The sequence below is a fragment of the Sturnira hondurensis genome, unplaced genomic scaffold (genome assembly GCF_014824575.4).
Source record: "Sturnira hondurensis isolate 20B ecotype Veracruz unplaced genomic scaffold, ASM1482457v3 Scaffold0000648, whole genome shotgun sequence".
Classification (NCBI taxonomy): Eukaryota; Metazoa; Chordata; class Mammalia; order Chiroptera; family Phyllostomidae; genus Sturnira; species Sturnira hondurensis.
Window position 1 is genome coordinate 3,566,839 of NW_028073279.1, and position 24,706 is coordinate 3,591,544.

General features: G+C 35.3%; 1 protein-coding gene across 1 annotated transcript in view; it reads left to right on the forward strand.

Annotated features, from left to right (window-relative positions):
- NEGR1 (neuronal growth regulator 1) overlaps positions 1 to 24,706 on the forward strand; it is an 856,835-nt gene that overhangs the window by 470,667 nt on the left and 361,462 nt on the right. Inside the window, exon 3 of the mRNA XM_037042445.1 lies at positions 6,854 to 6,979. Within this exon, the coding sequence (XP_036898340.1) occupies positions 6,854 to 6,979 (126 nt within the window). The remainder of the gene's footprint in view (positions 1 to 6,853; positions 6,980 to 24,706) is intronic.

Here is a 24,706-nt window from a genome sequence, read left to right on the forward strand (position 1 = left end):
GCTAACCAATTTAAAAAAAGCCATCATGAAACAATTTCTTCTCTCAGTTTGAGAACAGCACCTTTTTCAGGAGGTTTGTTACGTAACGTAGATCTGCTCTCACTTTCTGGGGGCTTGCCAAGACTGAAAAGGGAGGTGCCAGCCTAGGGAAGGGAGGTGCCAGCCTAGGGAAGGGAGGACTGTTCTTTCGCTATTGCCAGCCATTTCCAGATATGGAAGTGCAGAAAAAGCCAATTCTCCCGAGATTTATAGCTATGTCTAGCTTGTTCACTCAAGCACTTTGAAAAATCTTCAGAGATATGGTTTATTTGAACTAAACCAGATTCCAAGTCTGTGGAGAGAAAAAAAATAAAACAGAAATAATGACATATAGCCCTGGCCAGGCAGCTCAGTTGGTTAAAAGAGCATTATCCTGATACATCAAGGTTCAGTGTTCCATTCCCAGTCAGGGCGCATACAAGAATCAACCAATGGACACATAAATAAGTGGAACAAATCTCTCTCTCTCTCTCTCTCTTTCTCTCTTTTCTTCTGCACTTTCCTTCTTTTCTCTCTCTAAAACATCAATAAATCAAAAAATATGCATGCGTACTCTTAAACTCAAATTCTTTACACCCCGAGTTTGCATAACTTATCAAGTAAAAATAAATAAACAATGCACACAGTGATGCTTGAAATATAACAGCCCACTCTGTACAAAATAAATTTATATGATTATTCTCCAATTATTTCTCTGAGTTTGCATAACAAAAACTGTAGTAAGTAATGGGATGAAAGCATACCATCATTTTAAATGAATTAAAAGGAATACTGAATTTCCAAACTCAGAGGACCCTTGAAAAAAGTCACACAAGACTCATGGCATTATAATTAAATATTCACTATATTCTCAGAATTTTTATTATATCATCTTGCCAGGGTATGGGATTTTACAGGAAATCTTTAATCAGCTGAAGAAATATTAGCTCAGCACATGAAAGAAAAAGAAAGCAGCTACTTGTAGAATATCCTATATGTTTCAGGATCTTTCTTAGGTGCTGGTGACATATGTGCTCTTGAATAAAGCATGTGATGTTTCTATGACAAGTATTTTACTTACGTGCTGTGAAGAGAACACAGGCCTTAAACCAATGACAATGACAGATTGTAAAGAATACTGTAACAAAGAAACTGTAAGAAAAAGAGTGAGAAGGGACAAAGGGCTGTGGGAACAAATGCTTATTTCAATAAGATATGCACCCAGAATAATTGATTATACTTTAAGATGATCAATGTCATCAGGGACACAATGTTTTAAACCAAAATTTTAACCTTTTAGCATTCACTCCAAAGTTTACATTTCAGTGTTTCTTCTTTCTGGTAAGTTTTCAGGGTAGAGGAATTCACTGGGAAGAAGTTAGTCAAACAGAACACTAAAAAGACAGAATCACTTTTGTTTTATTTTTTTTCTTGCTTGGCCTGGGAAACATATTTGAAGAACAGATCTAGTGATTGAATGCATAATTTAAATAAATATGTTAAAACCTTTAAAAATGCTTGGTAATGCACCTATAACTTCAGAGAATGAGTGGGAGTACACCTGGGACACTCGAAAACACTAATTTTACACCTGTCTAAAGAATATTGTGGTTACAATGAATGCTGAACTGATTTACTGGTTTCTTTTATACTATGCAAGTGTATAACTAAATAAATGGTATACAGTTTGGAATAAATTCTCCATTCAGCTTTTAGCCCTGGAAGCCTGGAGAATCCTTCCAAATGGATTGGTATCTGTGGTGTTTCATGGACTATTACAACTTAAGAACTCGATGGGGCATTTAATTGATTCCAGTGAGCCAATGTAAATTTACAGATCCAAATAGTCCATGTCTTGAATTTACAGTTAAAATAACCATCAAATACATCCTCTAATGGTTCTCAACATCATGTGTGACCCAGCCTTGCATCTACTGACATTTAGTATAGATGTAAACTTTATTTTATTTATTATCTCTGAAAATCATCTGAGCAGACTTTTAGTAAAATAAAACTATGCTTATATGATTCCTGTGATGTATAGATTATTCACCCTTGTCTTGACTTTTTAATAGTTATATTCCAGACTACAAGATCAATTCTTGGAAGAAATTTTATTTAAATCAGTGAAAGCTGCTCATTGAAGAAACAAAAACTTATTTATATAGCAGAGAAAATAAGCACACATTAAAATAATAAAATAATAATAAAAATACAAAAAGAATATTTTATTAATAAATAAATAAAATAATAATATAATAATAAAGCCAACCATGCTGCCTCTCACAAACTAAATTACCCATTATACTGTAAATAGTAAGGACTAATATGAAATGTTTGGCTGAGTGGAAGTCATTAGAATTTGGTTTTCATATGTATTCTAAGATTTTCTTTGCCGATAGCGCCTTACACCTGCTGGAGAACACTGTCATAGATGACTCAGGTCAAGGGAGGCAGTTGGGACAGGTCAAGCCACATAATTTTTTGGAGAGACTGAGACAATAAAAGGTTTAAATTACCTTTAGAGAATTTAAATATATAGATGCATTTAAATACATATCATTCTCTCATCATTAAATCAATTGAACAGGAGGTGAGGATAGGCCATACTAAGTAGCAGTTGAATTTGAGACCCTTGAATAATTAAAGTCAAGCAGGTTATTAATTTGAGAGATCAAGAGTGATTTCTTTTAAAGTATCTGGGAATTTTACAAAAACATTTAATCCTAACATAACCTTTAAATCTACTTTTAATCTATATCTTGGAGAGCTAATATTTTACGATCTCTTTAACTGACGATATACAACAAATAATTTTGAACTCATTTGTAAAGTCTTGTATATCCTCAATTAGACTCCCAATTAGGAGAGAGATTATTCTGTGATTTAGTATGAAATCTAAAACTTCTGTCTTTTGCTATTTTTATTTTTGGTGTCATGATAATGTTATAATAGTTATTTTCTGCAAATGAAACAAGTTTACATAACGTATTTCTTTATTACTCTGCTCCTGTCACAAATACTGTACACAGAAATCCAAAACACCTTATTAAAATTCATAGATATTTAGTGAGTTGAAATATTTGGATTGATTGAACACATTTGCTCATTTTTAAAGACAACACTTAAGGTAAATTTCTTAAAAAAGAGCTTTGAGCAAGTTTGGATTAAAGTATATAGAAAAGGAACATGCATCTAGAGCAGTAAGTTATATATATATATGAGCAGTAAGTTATTTTAACTCCCCTCATTTTTCTTTTTTCTGTGCTAGAGCACAGCATATTGGACATACCATCAGACACGCTGCTTTGTCATCACAAAGCCCAACAGAGTCCTTCCCACCTTTGTGTGTGCCTCATTTACACACCAATGGTAACCCAGGGAGAGCTCCCAGAACTGGATGGTCTTCAGAAATCTGAGACATTACTATTCTCCCCTGCTTCTGCTGCCCGGGGGAGAAGCATCTCTAGTTCTCCTTAGCCTGATGCTCCCTGGAATCATCCCAAACCCTTCCCCACTACCATATGTCATTCTGGAGGTAGAGCTGACAAATACCTCCATTTATATTGCTCTACATCGAGGTTATCATTAGTTTTTCTCCATTATCAACACCACACTGCATAGCTTTGTGCGTAAAATGTCCTACGTGCTTCACATTAAAATATAATAAAAAGAAGAAACCAATCTCTGTTCATTTGAACCCAGAAGGCATACCTACTAGATGTGTGTTCCTCATGTAAAATGGTAAAGTAAAATGTGGACAATATTTGTTTTATCTTAGTTACATACCCTTCTGCCTCCTTTTAATTTTAAGTTCTTTGAGGACAAGGATTATACTTTGAAATTTTTACATTTCTTGTGTGTCCAGAATTAACCTTTCATAATACTCTATAGAAGTCTTAAACTGAGGATGCAATGGCTTTGACTATTCAGTGAAGCAACATCTGTTTCTACCTTCACAAACTACAGTGCACGTAAGGGCTTTCATTGCCTTCCCCTGCCTCCTTACACACAGTATCTGCTATCAACAGGTGACACATTCCTCGGAGAAGAGGTTTGCCACAGGGATTTTCCCTTACTAGCCTCCTCTTTCCACACGTTCCTTCCCTGTAGCATATCCTCAGTTATGATGCCCGAGAGGTGATTGCAATCACTGAGATGTCATGTCACACCTGGAATTCAACACTCTTCTCCCACCACACAATTTCCCATAGTTCCTGAGTTTATGACTAAGGAACTTCGTTGTTTTTTTGAAGTCAAATATTGTGCTTAATGTTAGTTTATCACACTATGTTCACTGCTTAAAATATAAGTAAATGTGTAATATAAAGTGAAACTTGTATTTAATTTATATGTAAATATAAGATGAAACTAAACTATTTGAAATCAGATAGAATTGAGAAAATAATGTAACTGAGAGGATAGAATACATGGTCTTAAGATACTCCATCACTACTTCTAAATAATCACTTGTATTTTGAAAAATATGCAAAGAAACTAGCCAAGCTCTGCTGATTTCTGTGTATTATATTCTATATAAAGGAAAAAGTGATCTCTAATTTTTTAATTTTATTTTCTTAAGTTTGCATTGGTTTATATGCACACTGTTTGTATGTATATGTGTTTGTGTATATGTGACACATATATTTCAGAGTTTATTATGTCAAACCTATACCTGCATCCACATAGCCAATAATATTCTTCTTTACTATTATAAACTTATTTTTATTAACTCTCATGTTCTCAGTAGTAAGTCATTCACATATTTCCTTACTTTCTTAGTATGGTATTTTAATGTCTCTATTTTTGTTCTGTTTCAGCTAAGCTAAAAAGAGTATCTTCTGGAATGATTTTTGTTTTTTATTATTTTCCCAAGAAGAGCTCACTGAAGAGTTTAATGATAATATGTTTTAAATGCCAATTAAAATATCATTTAGAAACATTACAATTGTATATCACTTTGGAAGAAGCCTTTTTTATTCAATCATAGCAACCATTACATATAATGAAATGCTTTATATTTGAAATCATTATTCTAGATGTTCTTGTAGCAGGGTTATAGTTTCATTGAAAACAATCAACGATAATATTTAAGGTATAGGTGATTTAATTTATCCTTATGACAGATTTTAGTTACTGTTTTTTATTTTCATCATTTTTTTAAAGAATTTATTTATTTATTTATCTTTAGAGGGGAAGGAGAGAGGGAGAGAAACATCAATGTATGGTTGCCTTTTGTGCGTCCCCTGCTGGTAGTTAGCCTGCAAGGAACCGGCCTGCAACCCAGGCATATGCCCTGACTGGGAATCGAACCGCGATCGTCTGTTTTGCAGGCCCGCGCTCAATCCACTGAGCTACGCCAGCCAGGGCGAGTTACTGTTTTTTAAAAAAATAACTGTGAAATCTCTTGCATAAAGAAACTCTAAGAATCTAATAATTAACAAATTCTTATCATTTCTTATTTTTCTTATCATTATAATTTCTTATAATGAGCTTTTCTTATAAAAAGTTACTTGTTTAGCTTCAACCAGGAATTTTTGCATACTATAATTTTTATACAGCAAACAAAAATTTATGACAGTTATGCACTCCCAAAGTGGTGAAGTACTACTTACTGAGAGCCATTTTAAGGCATGGGAGAAAGGCAGTACTGAAACACGATGTGATGTATGTCTTCTAAGGTATCTAATAATAAGAGCTAACACCGATGCCAGATTCTTTTCTAAGTCCTGTAATGTGTCCTGACTTGCTCGATTCTCACAGCAGCTATATGAAGTTTGTACTATTATCTCCAGCTTCCAGATGGAGACAGATGGATACACTGAGACTGAGATATGTTAAGTAACTTGCCCTAGATAACACACTAGCCAGTAGAGGACCCAGATTCGTATCCATGGTGTTTGACATTTAAGTGAGACTATTTGGTATTTGAGAAAATAATAGACATTTTAATCTGAGACATCAATTTAGAGATTTTCTTTTTCAACATTCCTAAAGTGTATCCCATGACCAGCAGTTCCACCAAATGTTCTGGGGTAAAGCTTCCATAGTCTAATAATTCAAGGGGAAATAAAAAAATGTAACATAACCTTTGCCCCTTTATTCCTTGAGATGTGCATTGGACATAACAGAGGTTCTAAGAAGAAGAACCTCTCCAAGTGAATTTGTTTCAACCAGTGATTTCTAGCCATTACTGACAAGACAACTCTTGTTGAACACACGTCTCCCAGCCCTTGGGAGCAGTGCTTCTTTGAACATAAAAGCTGAGAATCTCCAGCCCTACTATTTGGCAGATAGAAAACTGAGGCCCAAAATGCCTTCAGGACCCTGAGATCTTACCTTTCAATCCTGTACGCATTTTCCTGTCACTCAGCTCTTAAATCAGCCTGTAGGCATAACTGTTCTGCTCTTTTAAGTTTCTTCCAGATTTTCATTTTGTTTAATCTTTTCATCAAGAAAGTGGTCATATAGTGAAGATACATGGATGAAATAGACAGAATGACTATATTCTAGTTTACTTAATATGAACTATCTACAATTGAATTTCAATTCAGGCAATGTTTAAACATTTTTGTCATTAAATATTCCATTTACTTTAAAATATTATATATCTAAAAATTAGAGAAAATAAGACTAACCAACAAATAACAACAACAAAAAAAACCTCTCTAGGAGAGTCCTGAGGATGTAGAGAATCTGTTTGGGGGGCAATGGTCATAAGCCATATGTACATTTCACCACCACAGCTTTACTGCATGTTGTCATGGAATTACCCTAGATGGATCAACAGATTATTATATATTCTTTCTGACCACTGCATGTTTTACCATTTCAGTTCCTCCGAAGATATATGACATCTCAAGTGATATGACCATCAATGAAGGAACCAATGTCACCCTTATTTGTTTGGCCACTGGGAAACCAGAGCCTTCCATTTCTTGGCGGCACATCTCCCCATCAGGTAAAGCAGAACTATCTCAGTGCTGTTTGTGCTGTTCAGTATTCTCTGTGACCTCACTTGTTCCAAACCTGACTCAGCTCATTCCCTTTGCATCTTATTCATGAGGACATCAGGATGCATATTTTTATATCTCTTCTTCACACCTAAAAACTTGTAGTTCACAAAAGTTAAGCGAACATTATCAGTCAGAGCCCAGAATAGAACCGATGCCTCTTGCTTGTTAATCAAGTTATTTTCATTGTAGTATACTGGACAATCACAAATCAATAGAGAAAAGGCCCAAATGGAAATATTACGAGAGAAATATTTTCATTTAAATGGTGTAAGGCTTTTATTCTGTTGGCATTCACACATTAATAGACCAGCATGAGCTGCTGAGGTAATCAGCGGAGAATCACGTTATACAAATTATGAGGCTGCAGTGTCTAATTTGAAAGTGCAGTTCAGAATCAAGGATCTAGTAGTTAGAATTAACTTTTGACTGATGAGGGGTCTAAAAACCTGAGTGTAAGTGACTTGTACAAGATCACATAACTACGTGGAATTAGGGGACATAACGTGTTCAGATTTCGGTGCACAGCCTCCTACCTTGGAGAGCTTGTCTGCTTTGGGAAGTTGAGGATAATCATCATCAAAACACTTGTTTTCACAGCAAGAACTTGAACAGAATCAACTTGTATAAAATTTTAATATTTCAACTCCATAGCTTTGAATGTACCATGAAAGTGAAAGTGGTGCTTTTAATGAACAGGTTGCCACAATGTTTCAGGTAATGAAACTTGGTTCTATTTGTTTTATATTTTTAGTGGAAATCACTTCAACAAGGCTGTTGTGATGAAAATGCTTTTAAAGAAATCAGAAAGGCACATTTTATGTAGCCATAGCCAGAGTACAACTGGAACATCTATTTGTTGTGCTAATGCTTTCTTTAATATCACTTATCCTTAAGTGTCTTTTAGTTTCCTCAGTTACGCAGTAGGTCTAATGAGACTTACTCACATCGTATGCTTAGCATTGCTATTAATGTGAGAAAAAAAATCAATGTAATAGCAGTATACACTTATATAATATGCATTATGGCCTCTATAATATTTCTGAACCACAAGTGTACTCCTGACTGCCAACACTTCGCTCTCTAGAGTGGCTACACAATCATAAAAGCTGGTATGTGAGCACCGAGTTAGTGGCAGGCTCTATGGGGTGGGAGACAAACCCAGCACTAATAGTTAGGATACATGGGCTCCTACTTCAATGTCCCTCCTCATCTGTTCAGCCAGTCCTAATGCAAATCTCTTAGCCTCAGTTACTCTCGGTTAGCATCCTACTTTCCAAAAATCAAGTGATAATAATCCCTGGCTATTGTGAGACACAAAGTAGACAATAGATGTAAATGTGCTTTAAAAAGTATAAGGTGCTATGCAAATGTATGACTGATTCTTGATCATCTTTCCAGGGATTTAAATCTGGTATGGTAATATATTTTCTGTAAGAACAAAGCACATAGTTTACATCTTTGTATAATTTAAGATTAATATGTTGGATTGCACTCTCCTGCTTTTCAGTGCTTGTGCATATTTTTAAAGTACTTGGATACATTTTTGGTTTAATTAAATAGCATGAATGTTGGTTAGTGAAGTTATTAGAATAATGATAATGGATAACATTATGAAGCTGAAAGAAGACAGATTGGGTTTATGAGTTTCACTGTGCATAGATTTGTTTTCCTCATCCTTGCATACAGAGAAAATTAGTAAAATTAGCATAAATATTAGTTATTATCCAATGAATAGTTAGACATGTTTATATTTTTATAAATGCATCCAGTAATTTCAAATTATAATTTGTTAATGATCTGTATTCAAATGCACAGCACTGTCCCGTTTCTGCTTTAAGTAACATCTGATAATTCTATTAGCTCTTGTTAATTTATATATTTATGCTTGAATTCAAAATTGTAAAATTCACTGATATGTATATATTTTATCTAAGAAATGTCTATATTTTATACGTTCTCCTCTTTTCTTTTGCTACATCACAACAGAAATGTTACTCAAAACAGCAGCCATGATATAAACAATGTTTAGTGTTACGAATAGATACAGATATATCATTAACCCTTTAATAATGCAGGGGTTAGAGGTGTTGACCCAGAACACTCTAAAACCCACTTAATAAGTTTTGACTCCCTCAAAACCTAGCTTGTTGCTTGGTATCTAAGGCCTATTGGTTCCAGGACCCCCAACGGGTACCGAAATATGCAGATCCTCAAGTTCCCTATGTAAAATGGCCTAGCTCAGTACATACAGTGGGCTCTCTGGAATCAGTGGACTCTAATCTGCAAATCAAAATTAACACAGGTACTTACTGAAAAAATCTACATGTAAGTGGACTTGTACATTTTAATCCCTTGCTGTTCTAGGATCAACTGTATTCTCTGTCAACCTAAGAAAGGATGGCTAGGTTTTGTACATGTGTGATTTGTTTGTATTTTTTTACCAACATCTGTGGTGGTTTTTGCCAACTTAACTCATGGTCTATTCTCGTTTTAACAATCAATAAGAAATGTGTGGTCACAGAATAATAGTTTCGCAGAGCTTCTCTCTAAAATACGTGGAGCTTGGGTTCTGGTTGAGCCACATCGCAGGCATCACCTGAGCCAGCTGGAGTTGCTACTTCACTTTTTAGTTCAAACATCTCAGTGTATTTTTCCTAAAAGCATCTCTCCTAAGAAGTTTCAGTATATATTAGCTTCCTTGGAGTTTACCTATACCGATGATTTCTTTTTTCTTCTATATGTAGGAATTAATTTCAAATTTATATTTAAAAGTTATTGAAATAATCATGTGAAGAACACACTATATTTGTTATTCAATTTCACTCATGATCATTTTTTCCTTTTGCTTCACCATTGTCTGTGCATAGAATATGTAGAAAAATACATATATGTGTGTATTTTTACTATATATATATTCATTGAATCATTTGGAGCAACCTGTATATTTCATGCTCTTTTCTCCCTAGTTATTTCAGTATGCATTTCTGAAGAATTAGGACATTCTCTAACAAAACCATAATGTATTTTTCAACTTTCATACATATATCATTGTTATTATACTTTTATTGAACTACTATTCATCTTCCAGTTCTGTCAACTGATTGAATAATGTCCTTTATAAAATTGTTTTTCCTCTAGTACAGAGTCCAATATTTTATTTAGTCGTCATATCACTTTAGTCTTATTTAGTCTGGGTAATAATTCTTTAGTCATTTTTTGTCATTACTGAACATTGACATTTTCAACAATGCATGTACCCCTTGTTTAAAATAGAGTATCTCTCATTTTGAGTTTGACTCGTGTTTCTTCATTAGATTCTAGTTATGCCCATCTGGAAATAAATAAATGAAGATGTAACCTTCTCAAGGAATGATAGCCAGAGGCACAGGGTATCCATCTGTTCCTCATTTGTGATGTTAATTTCTATTACCCAATCAAGATGTTGTCTGATTTCTGCCCTGTGCAGTTACTTTTTTCTTTCCCTATGTTACCGATAAGCAGTAGGGGAGGACTTTAAGGCCATAAATACATATATCTGCTATTTTTCAAACTTATTCTTAGATTTAGTATTATCAGTGATTCTTTTGTGAACCAATCTTTACCCTAATAATTCCAAAAGATTATTGCTTTTTTACTAGCTGAAGCAATCCTGTAACTTACACCTATTAGCACTTGGCTTTCTACTGTAAACAAGAGCCTCATTTTCCCTTGTTTGTGGTTCATTTGGTTATTCATCTACTTCTTATGCCATAGACTTATGGATTCCTAACTTTTAAAAATTGTTACGATTCATTACTATTTTAATTATTTTGATGCTCACACTGTCCCTGATTTGGCCAGAAGGGTAACTTCATTCTGACTCTTGCTTATGTCACGGTGGTAGGCCACATCATTTTTTTTTACCATTTGCATACTTTCCTGTGTGACAATATATGCCAGACTCATCTTGTGTCTTTCCTGCCCCCACTCTGAAATCAACCATTACACCTACTGCAATTACACACCATACACTTGGAATTAGTAGCATTATATATTGGTTTAAAATAGATAACAATTGATCTGCCTTATCGCAGAATTATCAGAGACTCAGAGACCTAGGCTACTTCCTGTGATATTCTAATAACCACAATACTTAATTGACCTCAGTGCAAAGGACAAATCATCTTTTATCTAAAAATAATCATGGAACAGGGTCTGCAATGTTGTATATGCAAATATGAACTAATAGTAAAAAATACTTATATTAAGAAATAAATAAGGATGAATTTGTTCTGTTGCCAGAGATTTAGACAGTTCATACATTTGTTTACAAGAGATCAAATTGTTTTGATTAATCTCTGACTGGTTCCTTATCTACTCAGAAAATTTTCAAGGTTTAAAAAATATTCCTAATATAAAGTACATGATTTATTTTTATTTCTACAAGTGATTTATTTTGCATCAGATGGCACTGGAATATCAGTGATTAAAAGCACGAACTTTGATGTCAATCACAATTAGATCTAAGACCCAGCTCTTCCTCTTAAGAAGTGTAAGATCTTAGACAAAATTGTTAACCTCTTTAATTTCAAATATAAAGTGATGGTAATAATTATACCCAATTCACAAAAGTGTTATGAAGATTAAATAGAATAGTATAGAATATTGAAAAAGTTCATGACTTATGGCAAATATCCCATAATATTAACTATTAATGTACTACTCAAATGTGTTTAATTTTTGACCAGATAGAATTCCCAACTCTATTTCTGAAATTGAGGGGGCTATTTACAATTTAGGGGCCTAAATGCAGTTCACATAGCTGTTCTTGGATGAATGTGTTATGAAGCTAAAAATCACTTTGAACTGATGGAGAACATTTACAACCTTACATAAGCCACTTGATTTTGAATATAAAGACAAAATAAAAATTTAATACATATCATTTTATCAATAAGTCTAGCTTCAATAAAAAATAGAGAAAGTTAAAAGATAGATTTTAAAATGATAGATAATAGATAAAAATACAGGATATTTTGAAAACCTCTGTCAAATTTTTACTTATTACAATTGCTGCTTATCTTAATCTCTGTTTCTTAGTTTATTCCTATTCTTTGATATCTGGAATCTCCAGAAAAGCTCTGAGTCTATCCTGCTGGTGTTTATTTTCTGACAAAGATATTATTTGGGCTTCGAAGCTACGAAAATGGGATAAACAATGAGAGTATGTCTCAAATGCTTTGTTGTCTAATTTCCCTATGCCTAGTGCCTTTTGGCAGGATACCCTACCCTGATCATCCATAGGAGTTAAGACTGTTACCTAACCCAATACAATGTCTGTTCGGTTAGGTCACCTTTCCCCTGTTATGTTCTGGATTCCATCCCTTCTCATATTTTTAGATTCTTATTTCATTGAATACCCTCTCTAATCTCTTCCTTTCTATTGTCCACATTTAAACAAGTTTGCCACTCTTTTCTGAAATCAGCCCTTTAATACTTATCACTATTGTTTAATAAACAATTATTGGGCATTCATAAAGGAGAATACTAACAAGTGGTCAGAAATGTAAGAATGCAAATAGAAAGCCAGGATTTTGAGAAAGTAAAGGAGGAAAGAGTTTCCTGGAGCAGCGAACAATGGCAATCAAGTCAAATAAGAGCCAGGTTGTTACCTTTGTGTTAGATTGGTGATCATGTGACAATTCAGTAACAGTGAGGGAGAAACCCAACTGCTGAGGATTAAAAGCAAAAGAGCAGCGAAGACCTAGATGCGGAGGCAAAACTGTGCATCCAGTTAGTCTGGATGGAAGTCTGATTTCTCTACTTTTACACATACTGTTTCTGCTATTAGCAATATCCCTTGTTCCTTTATCCAGTCAACAATCTCCTAGTTGTCCTTCAGTGTTGTATGAAACCATTCTAAAGCATCCCAGGAAAAGTCAGGTGCTTTTTGCTTTTCATAGTTGCATAGTACCTTGTGCCACCAGTTGAGTGAAACTGTTCTCAGAATTATAGTCATTGGCTTTGTTTGTCTAAGGCTTATGGGACCAGCAGATCCTTATGTTAGGAAACAGTGTCTGCTTACAGTGGTATCCCATTGCTTAGCACAGGGCCTGGCACAAACTGGACTCTGCAGATATTGCTGAGTTAAAGAATGCTATTCTCTGTTCTTGCATTCCACGTGACTTTTTAGATTAGAAGTTAAAATTTTGATAAGAGATAACAAGGTACCAATACAAGCCAGTATTTTCTTTCTGTCATTTACCCATTACCTCACCCTCTAATGTAAACACAAACACATCCCTAAATATGAAGCAGCTTTTTGCTTTCCATTTAGCTTCAATATGGCTGCACCCCTGTGAGATTGTGATTTGCTTTAAGAAATATATATTTGGTTGTTACCCTTGCACAGAGTTCCTAAAATCCGTGGAATTGCCTAAATGATGAGAGCATTAAAAATGTCTTTTGTTTTTTTTTACAAGGTGAATTTTTTTTTATTTTTCCAATATTTTTATTTAATTATTTTTCAAGTACAGTTTTCTGTCTATTACTCCCATCCCATCCCACCCCCCATCCTCCCCCCTCCCTCCCATTTCCACCCTTCTCAGTTGTTGTCCATGTATCCTTTATATAGGTTCCTCTAAATCCCTCCCTTATTTCCCCTGAAATTCCCTCCCCTCTCCCCTCTTGTTTTGAACACCTATGGACTGGAGCTGGTTGTCAGGACTGTCAACCATATGACTGAGTGGCTGGAATTTTTACTCTCATTTCTCTGATCTCTGAGTAGAGAAGAAGAGCTAGAGGTTGGATCAGTTGCCATTGGCCATTGATTTAAATAATCATGCCTATGTAAAGCCTCCATGAAAAAATGGGGTTCAGAGAGCTCCTGGGTTGGTAACCATGTGGATTTGTAAGAAATGACAAGCCTGGAGAGCGCATGAAAGCTCAATGTCCTTTTCCTCATACAAGGTCTGAGAGGAAAAAGTCTGGCCATTGTTAACATAACAAGAATGGTTTGTGCAACATCATGTAACCTGGCAGCCAAGGAGAGTGAACTGGAGTGCACATGAGTACATAATGACAAGTTCTCTGTACTAGTCCATGGGGCCAGTAGACACCAGTGAGTGACCATGTGTACCATGTGGCCATTGCATTCAAAATGGCTGAGCGAGTAGAACAACAAATCTGCCTTGAGTTTTGCATTAAGTTTGACCATTTCTCCATGGAGAGACTATTTGGATGATTCAGAAGGCTTTCGGGGATGATAAAATGGGTGCAGCGCACTAAAAGTGTGGCACAAATGCTTCAATGATGGTCGAGAAATCTGCGGAAAGTGATCCATATTCTGGAAGGCCTGCAACAAGCAGAACACCTAAGAAGGTTGAACGTGTATGGGCTGCAATCAACAAAGATCAGTGACTGACAGTGAGAGAACTAGAAACTGATCTAGGGATTCCAAAACTACTGTGGCTGAGACTTTGACTCAGGTTCCTTTGAAACATGTCAGGGCAAAATTTGTTCTGCGGCTTCGGCCACTTGATCAGAAGGAATATCATGTTGCAATCGCTAATGACTTCATTCAACCACTACCAATGAACCGTATTTCCTAAAGAAGGTCATAACTGGAGATGAATCATGGATCTACAGCTAGGATCTGGGAATGAAGGCTCAGTCATCCCAAAGAAGTCATGGCAAGGCAAGATCAAGACTATGTTAGCTGTGCTTTTTGATAGGGAAGGTATTGTCCATCCTGAGTACATCTCTCCAGGCCAAACAATTAATAAGGAGTACTACCTCAATGTTCTTCATTGGTTAAGAGATACAGTACTATAAAAAGGGCCCCAACTATGGGCAACTGGTGACTGGCAACGTCATCACAACAATGCACCCTCTCATGTGTCATGTCTCATGTAGAGCGTTTTGGCAAGACTTCAAATCACCCAGGTGACTCAGCCCCACCACAGCCCAGATTTGGCACTCTGTGGTTTCTGGCATTTCCCCAAGCTAAAATCACCTTTGAAAGGGAAGAGATTTCAGACCATCAATGAGATTCAGGAAAACGTGACTGGCCAGCTGATGGCAATTCCAACAAAGGACTTTGCAGAGTGTTATGAACAGTGGAGGAGACTCTGGGAGAATTATGTGAGGCCCCAAGGTGCCCATTTTAAAGGGGACTGAGGTGTCGTTATCCTATAAACAATGTTTCTTGTGTTTTTCATCTCCTTCAATAAATATTTCTATTTTCTATATTATGTGGCTGGATACCTTCTGGTCAGACCTCATATATCACCCTACATGCCTCTTCCATATGGTTGTTCCTGAGTTATATCCTCTTTTAATAAACTTGTAATCTGGTAAATAGATATTTCTTTGAGTTCTATGCTCCACTTTAGGAAATTAATCAAATGCAAGGAAGGGGGTCATTGGAACCTCCTGACTGTAGCCAGTGGGTTAGAAGCACAGGTAAACTTGGGCTTGACTGTCATCTTAAGTGGAGGAAAAGTAGTCTTGTAGGACTGAGCCCTTAATTGTGGACTCTGATGCTATTTCTAGGTAGATAGTGTCAGAAATGAAGTATAGGATACTCAGCTGGTATCAGACAATTGATTTGTGGTGTGGGAACCTACCCCCTCCACATTGGAATTAGGTTCAGAACCTTAACCCCATTAACATAAAGAGCAGCTTGTGCTAATGCAATTTTAGCTAATATGGTTCAGCTATAATTTATCCATTTTCTTCTGTGCTCTAGGCAGAATGTGAGGTACTTGCACACAATTGCTCATTTAAGCTTCAAAATTAAATTTAGTGGTGGGTATCATTATCCTCAATATGCAGATGAATACAGTACTCAAAGTATTTAAATATATTGCCCCTAACTATATGAATATTTTTCAATTTTTTTGTTTGAAATAACCTGAGTCATAGGAAGATACAAAGTTAATGCAGACTTCCATTTAACTTTCACTCAGTTTCTTGTATTGGTTACATCACATGTCACTGTAGTTTGACACCAAAACTAGAAAATGGACATTAGTGAAATGCTAGCATACAGTTCTGCATTTGTCACAAGAGCTGATTCATGGAGCCACCAGAAAAATCAAGATAAAAAACTATTCTTGCAACACATATATCCACCTCATACCATCCTTTTATAACCACATCAACTCCTTCCTCTCACACCATCTCTAATCTCCGATAACCATTAATCCATTTCTGTATCTAGTTTTCTTATTTTTAGCATGTTATGTAAATAGAATTATACAATGTATGACCTTTTGAAATTGGCTTTTTCACTCAGTATAGTTCTCTTGAGATTTATCTAAGTTGTAGCATGTTTGAATAGTTTCTTTTTAATGCTGAGTAGTATCTTGCAATATGAATGTATCACAATTTGTTTAACCATAGTGTATATAGAGTATTTTGGCTGTTTTTATTTTTTGGCTATAACAAATAAAGCTGCTATGAACAATCTTGTTTCTTTTTCCATCCTTTTATTTTCAGCCTACATATGTTATTATATATTAAGTGAGTCTTATGTAGACAACATGTAATCATCATGCTTTTTTAAACTTTTTTATCCACTGACAATCTCTGTATTTTATTTGATGTATTTAGATCACTTATATTTATTTTAACTACTGATTTTTTATGGTTCATGTCTAGCATCTTACTTTTTTTTGTTCTCTGTTTATTCCTTCTTTGTTTTTGTTCTTTGTTTCCTTTTTTCCTTTCTTCCCACAGTATACTTGAGCACTTTTTGGAATTCCATTGGGTTTTATGTGTTTTAGAGTGTGTCTCTTTGCATAGATTTTTTAGTAGTTCCTTTATGTAGTATGTCATACATATATTTAAGACTTTTAGTCTAAGGGTATTCATATTTTAATAGTTCCAGTGAAGTATAGAAACCTTTTCTCCTCTCACTTTCCAACTTTTATTATATAATTATCTTAAATATTTTCTCTATGTACAGGACAACTACATCAAATGACATTATACTTTTTGTTTCAACTGTCAAATGTATTTCAGAAAACTCAAGAGAAAAAAATTATTTTGTATTTATTTATCTTTTTACTTTTATCATTGTTCTTTCTTCCTTCCTGATGTTCTGAGATTCCTTCACCTGCTGTTTTATTTCCATTTGGAAAACATCCTTTAGCCATTATTTTATGGTAGGTCCAATGACGATAAATTCTCTGCTCATGTCTTGTTTTACCTTCATTTCTGAAGTATATTTTTGCTTGGGATACAATACTGAGTTTAATAAAACATTCCAGTCATTATCTAACATTGAAGTAACCATAGAATGGCCATGGACAATATTTGGAAATCATGTGAATTAAAGTATAGAAACTTTGAAAAGTAAGAAGCAGTATTTCCTAGTTTTCTGTCAGTATTGCTATGGGTTTGCCTCAATAATAAGATAAATTTTCAACCAAGAATATAACAAATTATTCCAAATTAAAAGATTCTATGGACTTTAACATTATTAAATGATATCTATTTCAGAATAACAGAGTAAACAAGGTCAAATATTTATTAGATCATGGGTCAGCAGACTAACATCTATCAGCCATAGTGGCCTACTGTCTATTTTCATAAATGGGGCTTTAGTGGTCGTTATAACACAGTTACACTGATTCCTTCACACGTAGCCTATGGTCGCTTTCATATTATAATAAAAGATTGAGTAAGTACATTAGAAACCAAATGGCCCACAAAACTGAAACTATTTACTATCTATTCCTTTAAGAATAATTTTGCTGGACCCTACATTAGCTTTCTTAAATAAATAAATTTATTATTTTTTTTATTTTAATTGTTGTTCAACTACAGTTTTCTGTATTTTATTCCTATCCCAGCTCACCTACCCAGCTCCCCCCTCCCATTTCCACCCACCTAGTTTTTGTCTATGTGTCTTTTATACTCATTCCTGTAAACCCTTCCCCTTTTCCCCTGAAATTCCCTCCCCTCTCCCATCTGGTCACTGTCAGCCTGTTCTCTGTTTCAGTGTCTTTGGTTATATTTTGCTTGTTTGATTGTTTTGTTGTTTAGGTTCCTGTTAAAAGTGAGATCATGTGGTATTTGTCTTTCACCACCTGGCTTACTTCGCCTAGCATAATGCTTTCTAGTTCCACCCATGCTGTTGTAAAGGGTAGGAGCTCCTTCTTCCTTTCTGCTGCATAGAATTCCATTGTGTAAATGTACCATAATTTTTTGATCCATTAATTTACTGATGGGCACCTAGGTTGCTTTTTAAAAAGAAGTTTGAGTTTTAAATTTTGTTTTACAACTGCAAGACATACACATTTAATGTTAGCACATTAAAGCTTCTATAACCTTTAAAGATAATTAAATATCACTTTAAGACCAAAAATGTTAATTACCCAAAAATAAGACTATCAAAAATGAAAATTATCTAAAAACCATGTAAATTGCTGAAATCTACTATTTAAAATATTTCTGATAATAGTTCAAATCATCACAGGTACAAAGTGGAAAGTATTACTTTCTATTATCAATTTTGATTTTATGATCATTCCCTTTTGTAAATGAAAGTTTTCAAAATATCTGAGTGCTGGGCCGACACCAAGACTCACACTATGAAGAGGCTGTATGTGTGTGCCTTGCAAGCTGGCAGCCTGTCACCCTACAACTGAATTCTTTGAGTCTTTTTTCAGGTTTGCAGTCTCGACTTTGCTATTTAATGTTAGGAAGAAAAAAATTCAGTAAAAGCAGCAATTTATTCTCATGACATTTCAACAATACCAGATCTTCAGATTATAAGTTATGCTTCTATTTCCATTGTAAGTTGCACTCTACACAGAGCTTTGGTGAATTTCCATAATGACTTTATATAATGGATAATTATATAATGAACAAAACTACATAATAATGGCAAGTTAAACTTTTACCATGAGATTGTACATAAATAATTTATATATGTGGTTAAAATGGTCTCTGTTCTGGATTTTCTAACAGCATTTCTAACTGTCATTTGTCTGTTTCTAAAGTCTTCTCTACTTTTATTCAGTTAGTGGTGGGCTATGTGTATTCAGAACTGTTAATGCCTACTATTTGACTACAGAAAGCAGGAAAAAACTCAGTATTTTAAGACACAACTAAAGCTAAATACTGGGCTTGATGTATGTTGCATCAATATAGAAAATTATCCACTATTCTCAGAGGAAAGTATTTATCCATATGAAACAGAAAACAGGAACCCATCAAGCATCTCAAAGCATTTCATAATATATTTGATTTTTGTCTCCCCTTAATGGACTAACTCTGGGGTTAAAGATTGGCATTGAGATGTTTATATTCTAGGAATTAGATTTTTGTAGAGTCTCTTCTCTAAGTGATTTCAATAGCATGTCACATGTACTAGGGGACGGCTTTATATAAATCAGTATGTCTAAATTCATTAGGGGCCTGTTCATGGATATGGCCTTAGAAAATGCAGCTTTAATTTAATTGTAAATTTCATGCTGATTCATGCTGAGGTGGGACTATATGGGTAAAAATTCTACTCATAATATTGAAGTAGGTCCTAAAAGTATCTAGAGAGAGTACCACTAAGTACTCTTTGAGGATGTACAAAATGAACCCAAATAATATATAAGTATTATTCATTAATACTTAGTATGTTCCAACCACTGTTCTAAAACATCTTAGGTTAACATATAAAGCATTATAACTTTATTTATCACATTCATGAGGAAAAGAGCATGAAGTTCATTTGAACCCAGGACAGTCAGTGAAGACACAACTTGGTTTTAGTTCCTCTTAAATGTAAGATCATGTTTATCAGACTACATAGTTATACAAACAAGACCTACTGGAATTTAAGTGCTGTTTCTGGATCATTACTGAAATATATATATATAAGCATTAAAACTATGTTAACAATTATTTTTAATGAAGATTCAAAATGCCCTTAACAATTATAGACATGAGCATATATTTGTTTGCAATAAATTACTTATAGAAGAGTTATGACCTCCAGTGTGAAGAAGTACTGTGTTCATTTTTCTTCACTTAAAATAGATATATTACTGTTGAATTTTAATTATACTTAAACTTGTTTTAAAATTATGTTGTTTTTTATTATCTTAACCATAATTAGGAATAATTCTCAGTAGTGAAAAATTGGATTATAGATCAATAAAACTATGACAGACAGTCCTCTTGATATTTGTGTGCTATCTCTTTAAGATCAATAATTCAGGCAAATATAGCTGCATAGTAGATGCTCAATAAATAACTGTTAAATAACTATTTTAGAATATTATAAATTCTTCATATGATCAATAAACTTATATTGATTAATGTTTTAAAATCAATATAACCCTTAATTATTTTCATTTATACTATCTGTGAATTGATTATTTCCCAAAGAGGTTATAGAAAAAACTAGTAACATTTTATAATTACCAAACTCTTACTAAACAAGACAGTATGGTGTAGTACTAGAAGGATGTGGCTAGTGCTTGGACTCCTTACCCCTGCTCTGCCACTCATTATGTGTGTTAACCTGGGCAAATCTGTAAAGAATTTAAAACAAAAATGAAGACCTCCAAATTCTTAGCTATTATTATTATTTTAAAATATATATTTTATTGATTATGCTATTGCAGTTGTCCCATTTTCCCCCTTCATTCCCCTCTGCCCTGCACACCCCCTCCCACCCACATTCCCCCCTTTAGTTCATGTCCATAAGTTCTTTAGCTTCTACATTTTCCATACTATTCGTGCCCTCCCCCCTGCCTATTTTCTACCTACCGTCTATGCTACTTATTCTCTGTACCTTCTCCCCACCTCTTCTCCTCCCACTCCCCTGTTGCTAACCCTCCATGTGATCTCTATTTCTGTAGTTCCGCTCCTGTTTTAGGTGTCCGCTTAGTTTGCTTTTGTTTTAGGTGTGGTTGTTAATAACTATGAGTTTGCTGTCTTTTTACTGTTCATATTTTTTATCTTCTTTTTCTTAGATAAGTCCTTTTAACAATTCATATAATAAGGGCTTAGTGATGATGAACTCCTTGAACTTGACCTCATCTGAGAAGCACATTATCTGCCCTTCCATTCTAAATGAAAGCTTTGCTGGATAGAGCAATCTTGGATATAGGTCCTTGCCTTTCATGACTTGGAATACTTCTTTCCAGCCCCTTCTTGCCTGTGAGGTCTCTTTTGAGAAGTCAGCTAACAGTCTGATGGGAACTCCTTTGTAGATGTCTGTCCCCTTATCTCTTGCTGCTTCTAGAATTCTGTCCTTCATTTTAATCTTGGGTAATGTAATTATAATATATGCGTTGGTGTGTTCCTCCTTGGGTCCAACTTCTTTGGGACTCTCTGAGCTTCCTGGACTTCCTATTTCCTTTGCCAGATTGGGGAAGTTCTCCTTTACTGTTTGTTCAATAACTTGCCCACTTGTTGCTCTTCCTCTTCTCCTTCAGGTACCCCTATAATTCGGATGTTGGAATGTTTAAAGATGTCCTGGAGGTTCCTAAGCCTCTCCTTATTTTTTTTGACTTCTTGTTTCTTCATTCTTTTCTGTTTGGTTGTGTCTTTCTTCCTTCTGGTCCACTCCATTGATTTGAGTCCCAGTTTTCGTCCCATCACTACTGGTTCCATGTGCATTTTCCTTCATTACACTTAGCGTAACCTTCATTTTTTCATCTAATTTGCAACCAAAATCAACCAATTCTGTGAGCATCCTGATCACCAGTACTTTGTGGGGTTTTTTGGTTTTTTCTTTTATTTATTCAATTCTTGTTTAAGTACAGTTTTCTGTCTTATATTCCCAGCCCTGCCCACCCACCCCAGTGCTCCCCATCTCCCTCCCATTTCCACTCCCTGCCTTAGTTATTGTCCATGTGTCCTTTATACTTGTTCCTGTGAATCCTTCCCCTTTTCCCCTGTGATTCTCTCCACCCTTCCCTCTGGTCCCTTTCAGCCTGTTCTGTATTTCAGAGTCTTTGGTCATGTTTTGCTTGCTTGTTTGTTTTGTTGTTTAGGTTCCTGTTAACGGTGATATCATATGGTATTTGTCTTTCACCACCTGGCTTATTTCACTCAGCATAATGCTTTCCAGTTCCACCCATGATGTTGCAAAGGGTAGGAGCTCCTTCTTTCTTTCTGCTGCATAGAATTCCATTGTGTAAATGTACCATAGCTTCTCCNTCCATTGATTTGAGTCCCAGTTTTCTTCCCATCACTACTGGTTCCGTGTGCATTTTCCTTCATTACACTTAGCGTAACCTTCATTTTTTCATCTAATTTGCAACCAAAATCAACCAATTCTGTGAGCATCCTGATCACGAGTACTTTGTGGGTTTTTTTGTTTTTTTCTTTTATTTATTTAATTCTTGTTCAAGTACAGTTTTCTGTCTTATATTCCCAGCCCTGCCCACCCACCCCAGTGCTCCCCATCTCCCTCCCATTTCCACTCCCTGCCTTAGTTATTGTCCATGTGTCCTTTATACTTGTTCCTGTGAATCCTTCCCCTTTTCCCCTGTGATTCTCTCCACTCTTCCCTCTGGTCCCTTTCAGCCTGTTCTGTATTTCAGAGTCTTTGGTCATGTTTTGCTTGCTTGTTTGTTTTGTTGTTTAGGTTCCTGTTAACGGTGATATCATATGGTATTTGTCTTTCACCACCTGGCTTATTTCACTCAGCATAATGCTTTCCAGTTCCACCCATGATGTTGCAAAGGGTAGGAGCTCCTTCTTTCTTTCTGCTGCATAGAATTCCATTGCGTAAATGTACCATAGCTTCTCCAAGGAGGACATACAGAGGATCCTGATCATCAGCGCTTTGAACTGTGCATCTGATAGATAAGCTATCTCTTGGTTACTTACATGTATTGACTCTGGGGCTTTGATCTGTTCTTCCATTTGAACCAATTTGGGGGGGTCACGCCTATTACATAGTGAGGAGCGGAGACTTAGGTATTCAGTAGGGCAGGGCAAACCTCCCCTCCCATCACTAGGTTTTGATGCTGCTCTATGTGGGGGCAGGATTAGAGAGGGAACAATGGCATTTGCTCTGCTTTCTCTTGGATTTAAGTCTCCTCTACCACTTCCCACCAGCAAACTGGGCCCTTCTGTTGCTGGTTCCTGGGTGAGTGGGCTTGTGTATGTTCTAGGACCCTGTGGGTCTCTCCAACAAATTCTCCTATGAGGCTGAGAGCCTCTCCTGGCACCTTAATCCCCACAAGTGTTTTCAATCGGTGTTTTTAAGCTTTATTTCTTGTAGCCGGGGTCCTGCTTTATCTGCAAGCAAATGTGTAACTGCGATCAGCCAGCCACCTTGCACGCCTCACTGGGCCTGCTCGTTGCCACCCTGTGCCCGGAGTCTGTTGGCCACCGCCTGTGTACCCTGGTCTGCTAGCCACAGCTTTTTCCTGCCATGACCACTCTCCACAAGCCACCAACTCCGCCCCTCTTACCAGTCTGGATGAATGGTTGTCAGACTTCCATACAGTTCAATTTTCTGTCAGTTCTGGGTGCTTTTTTGTTTCTAAATTTTGTTGTCCTTAATTTTGGTTGTGCGGAGGAGGCACAGTGTGCTTACCTACACCTCCATTTTGGCCGGATTCTTCTTAGCTATTATTAAAATTTGTTTCACTGTTTATGTAGAAGTTGCTTGAGGGCAGACAACAAAAGATGGCAACAATAACGTATTGTCTTCTTACATGATTAAAATCAGATAAATGCAGTGTAGTGATTGCAATTCTAAACTAGTGAGATGTTATTTTGTATTTAGTTGCTTCTATGTATAAAGTACAAGAGGATTGTTTCCTGAACAACTATGAGAATAACTTCTAGAAACAAAAGTTTGAATTATTTATTTCTATTCTAATAGAAGGGTGTTAATAAGAGGGGAGGACAAGAAACACAATGCATTAGAAGGATACATTTAGTTAGTTTTAGTTTTTGCTGTAGAAAATAATTATAAATATAAAGAACAAAAAAAGTCTTTTGAACAGCTATATATTACCAAGGGTTTGCTCTCATGAGTGGTCTCTCGAGACTTTGGCCTGATTACTAACCCAAACTAAGCCAAAGTAAAGTATATAAAGGCTACTGTGACCAGGATAACATGAATAATAGTGTCCCGTTATTCTGTTTATTATTATTATTATTATTATTATTATTATCAATAAATCTCTAATCCTAGTGCTATGCAAGCAAATTTCAGCCTGTCAAACTTTCCTAAGAATTTATGGAATATTTTCTTTCAGAATACATTATTTTCACCCTTTATGAAAATGTTACAAAGGGAACTTTGTCCGAAGGGAAGAGGTCCAACATTCATGACATGTCTCCTAGCATAATGCACAGTGAAAATACCTCCTGAATGTTAAGACTCATTTTGCCAGGCTGACAAAAGAGGAAAAATGAAACATTTATTGAATGTATACTTTGTATGTATACTTTGCTAGAGAGATTGAGACTTAAAAAACTAGATTTATTGCGTAGTTTTGGCTAATTCAGGCTCTATTTCACTGTAACCTTTAGAAAGTTATAGAGAACAGCCTTGCATATATTTACAAGTTAATAATAAACCATGCTAAAGTCTTAAAAACTTGTCTTTAAAGTATACAGGATTATGAAGCTCAATCAAATAACTTTTTATTTAGGGTTTTTTTCTTTATCCTTCCTTGTTAGCAAGTTTCTTTTTTTAATGCTTCCTTCTG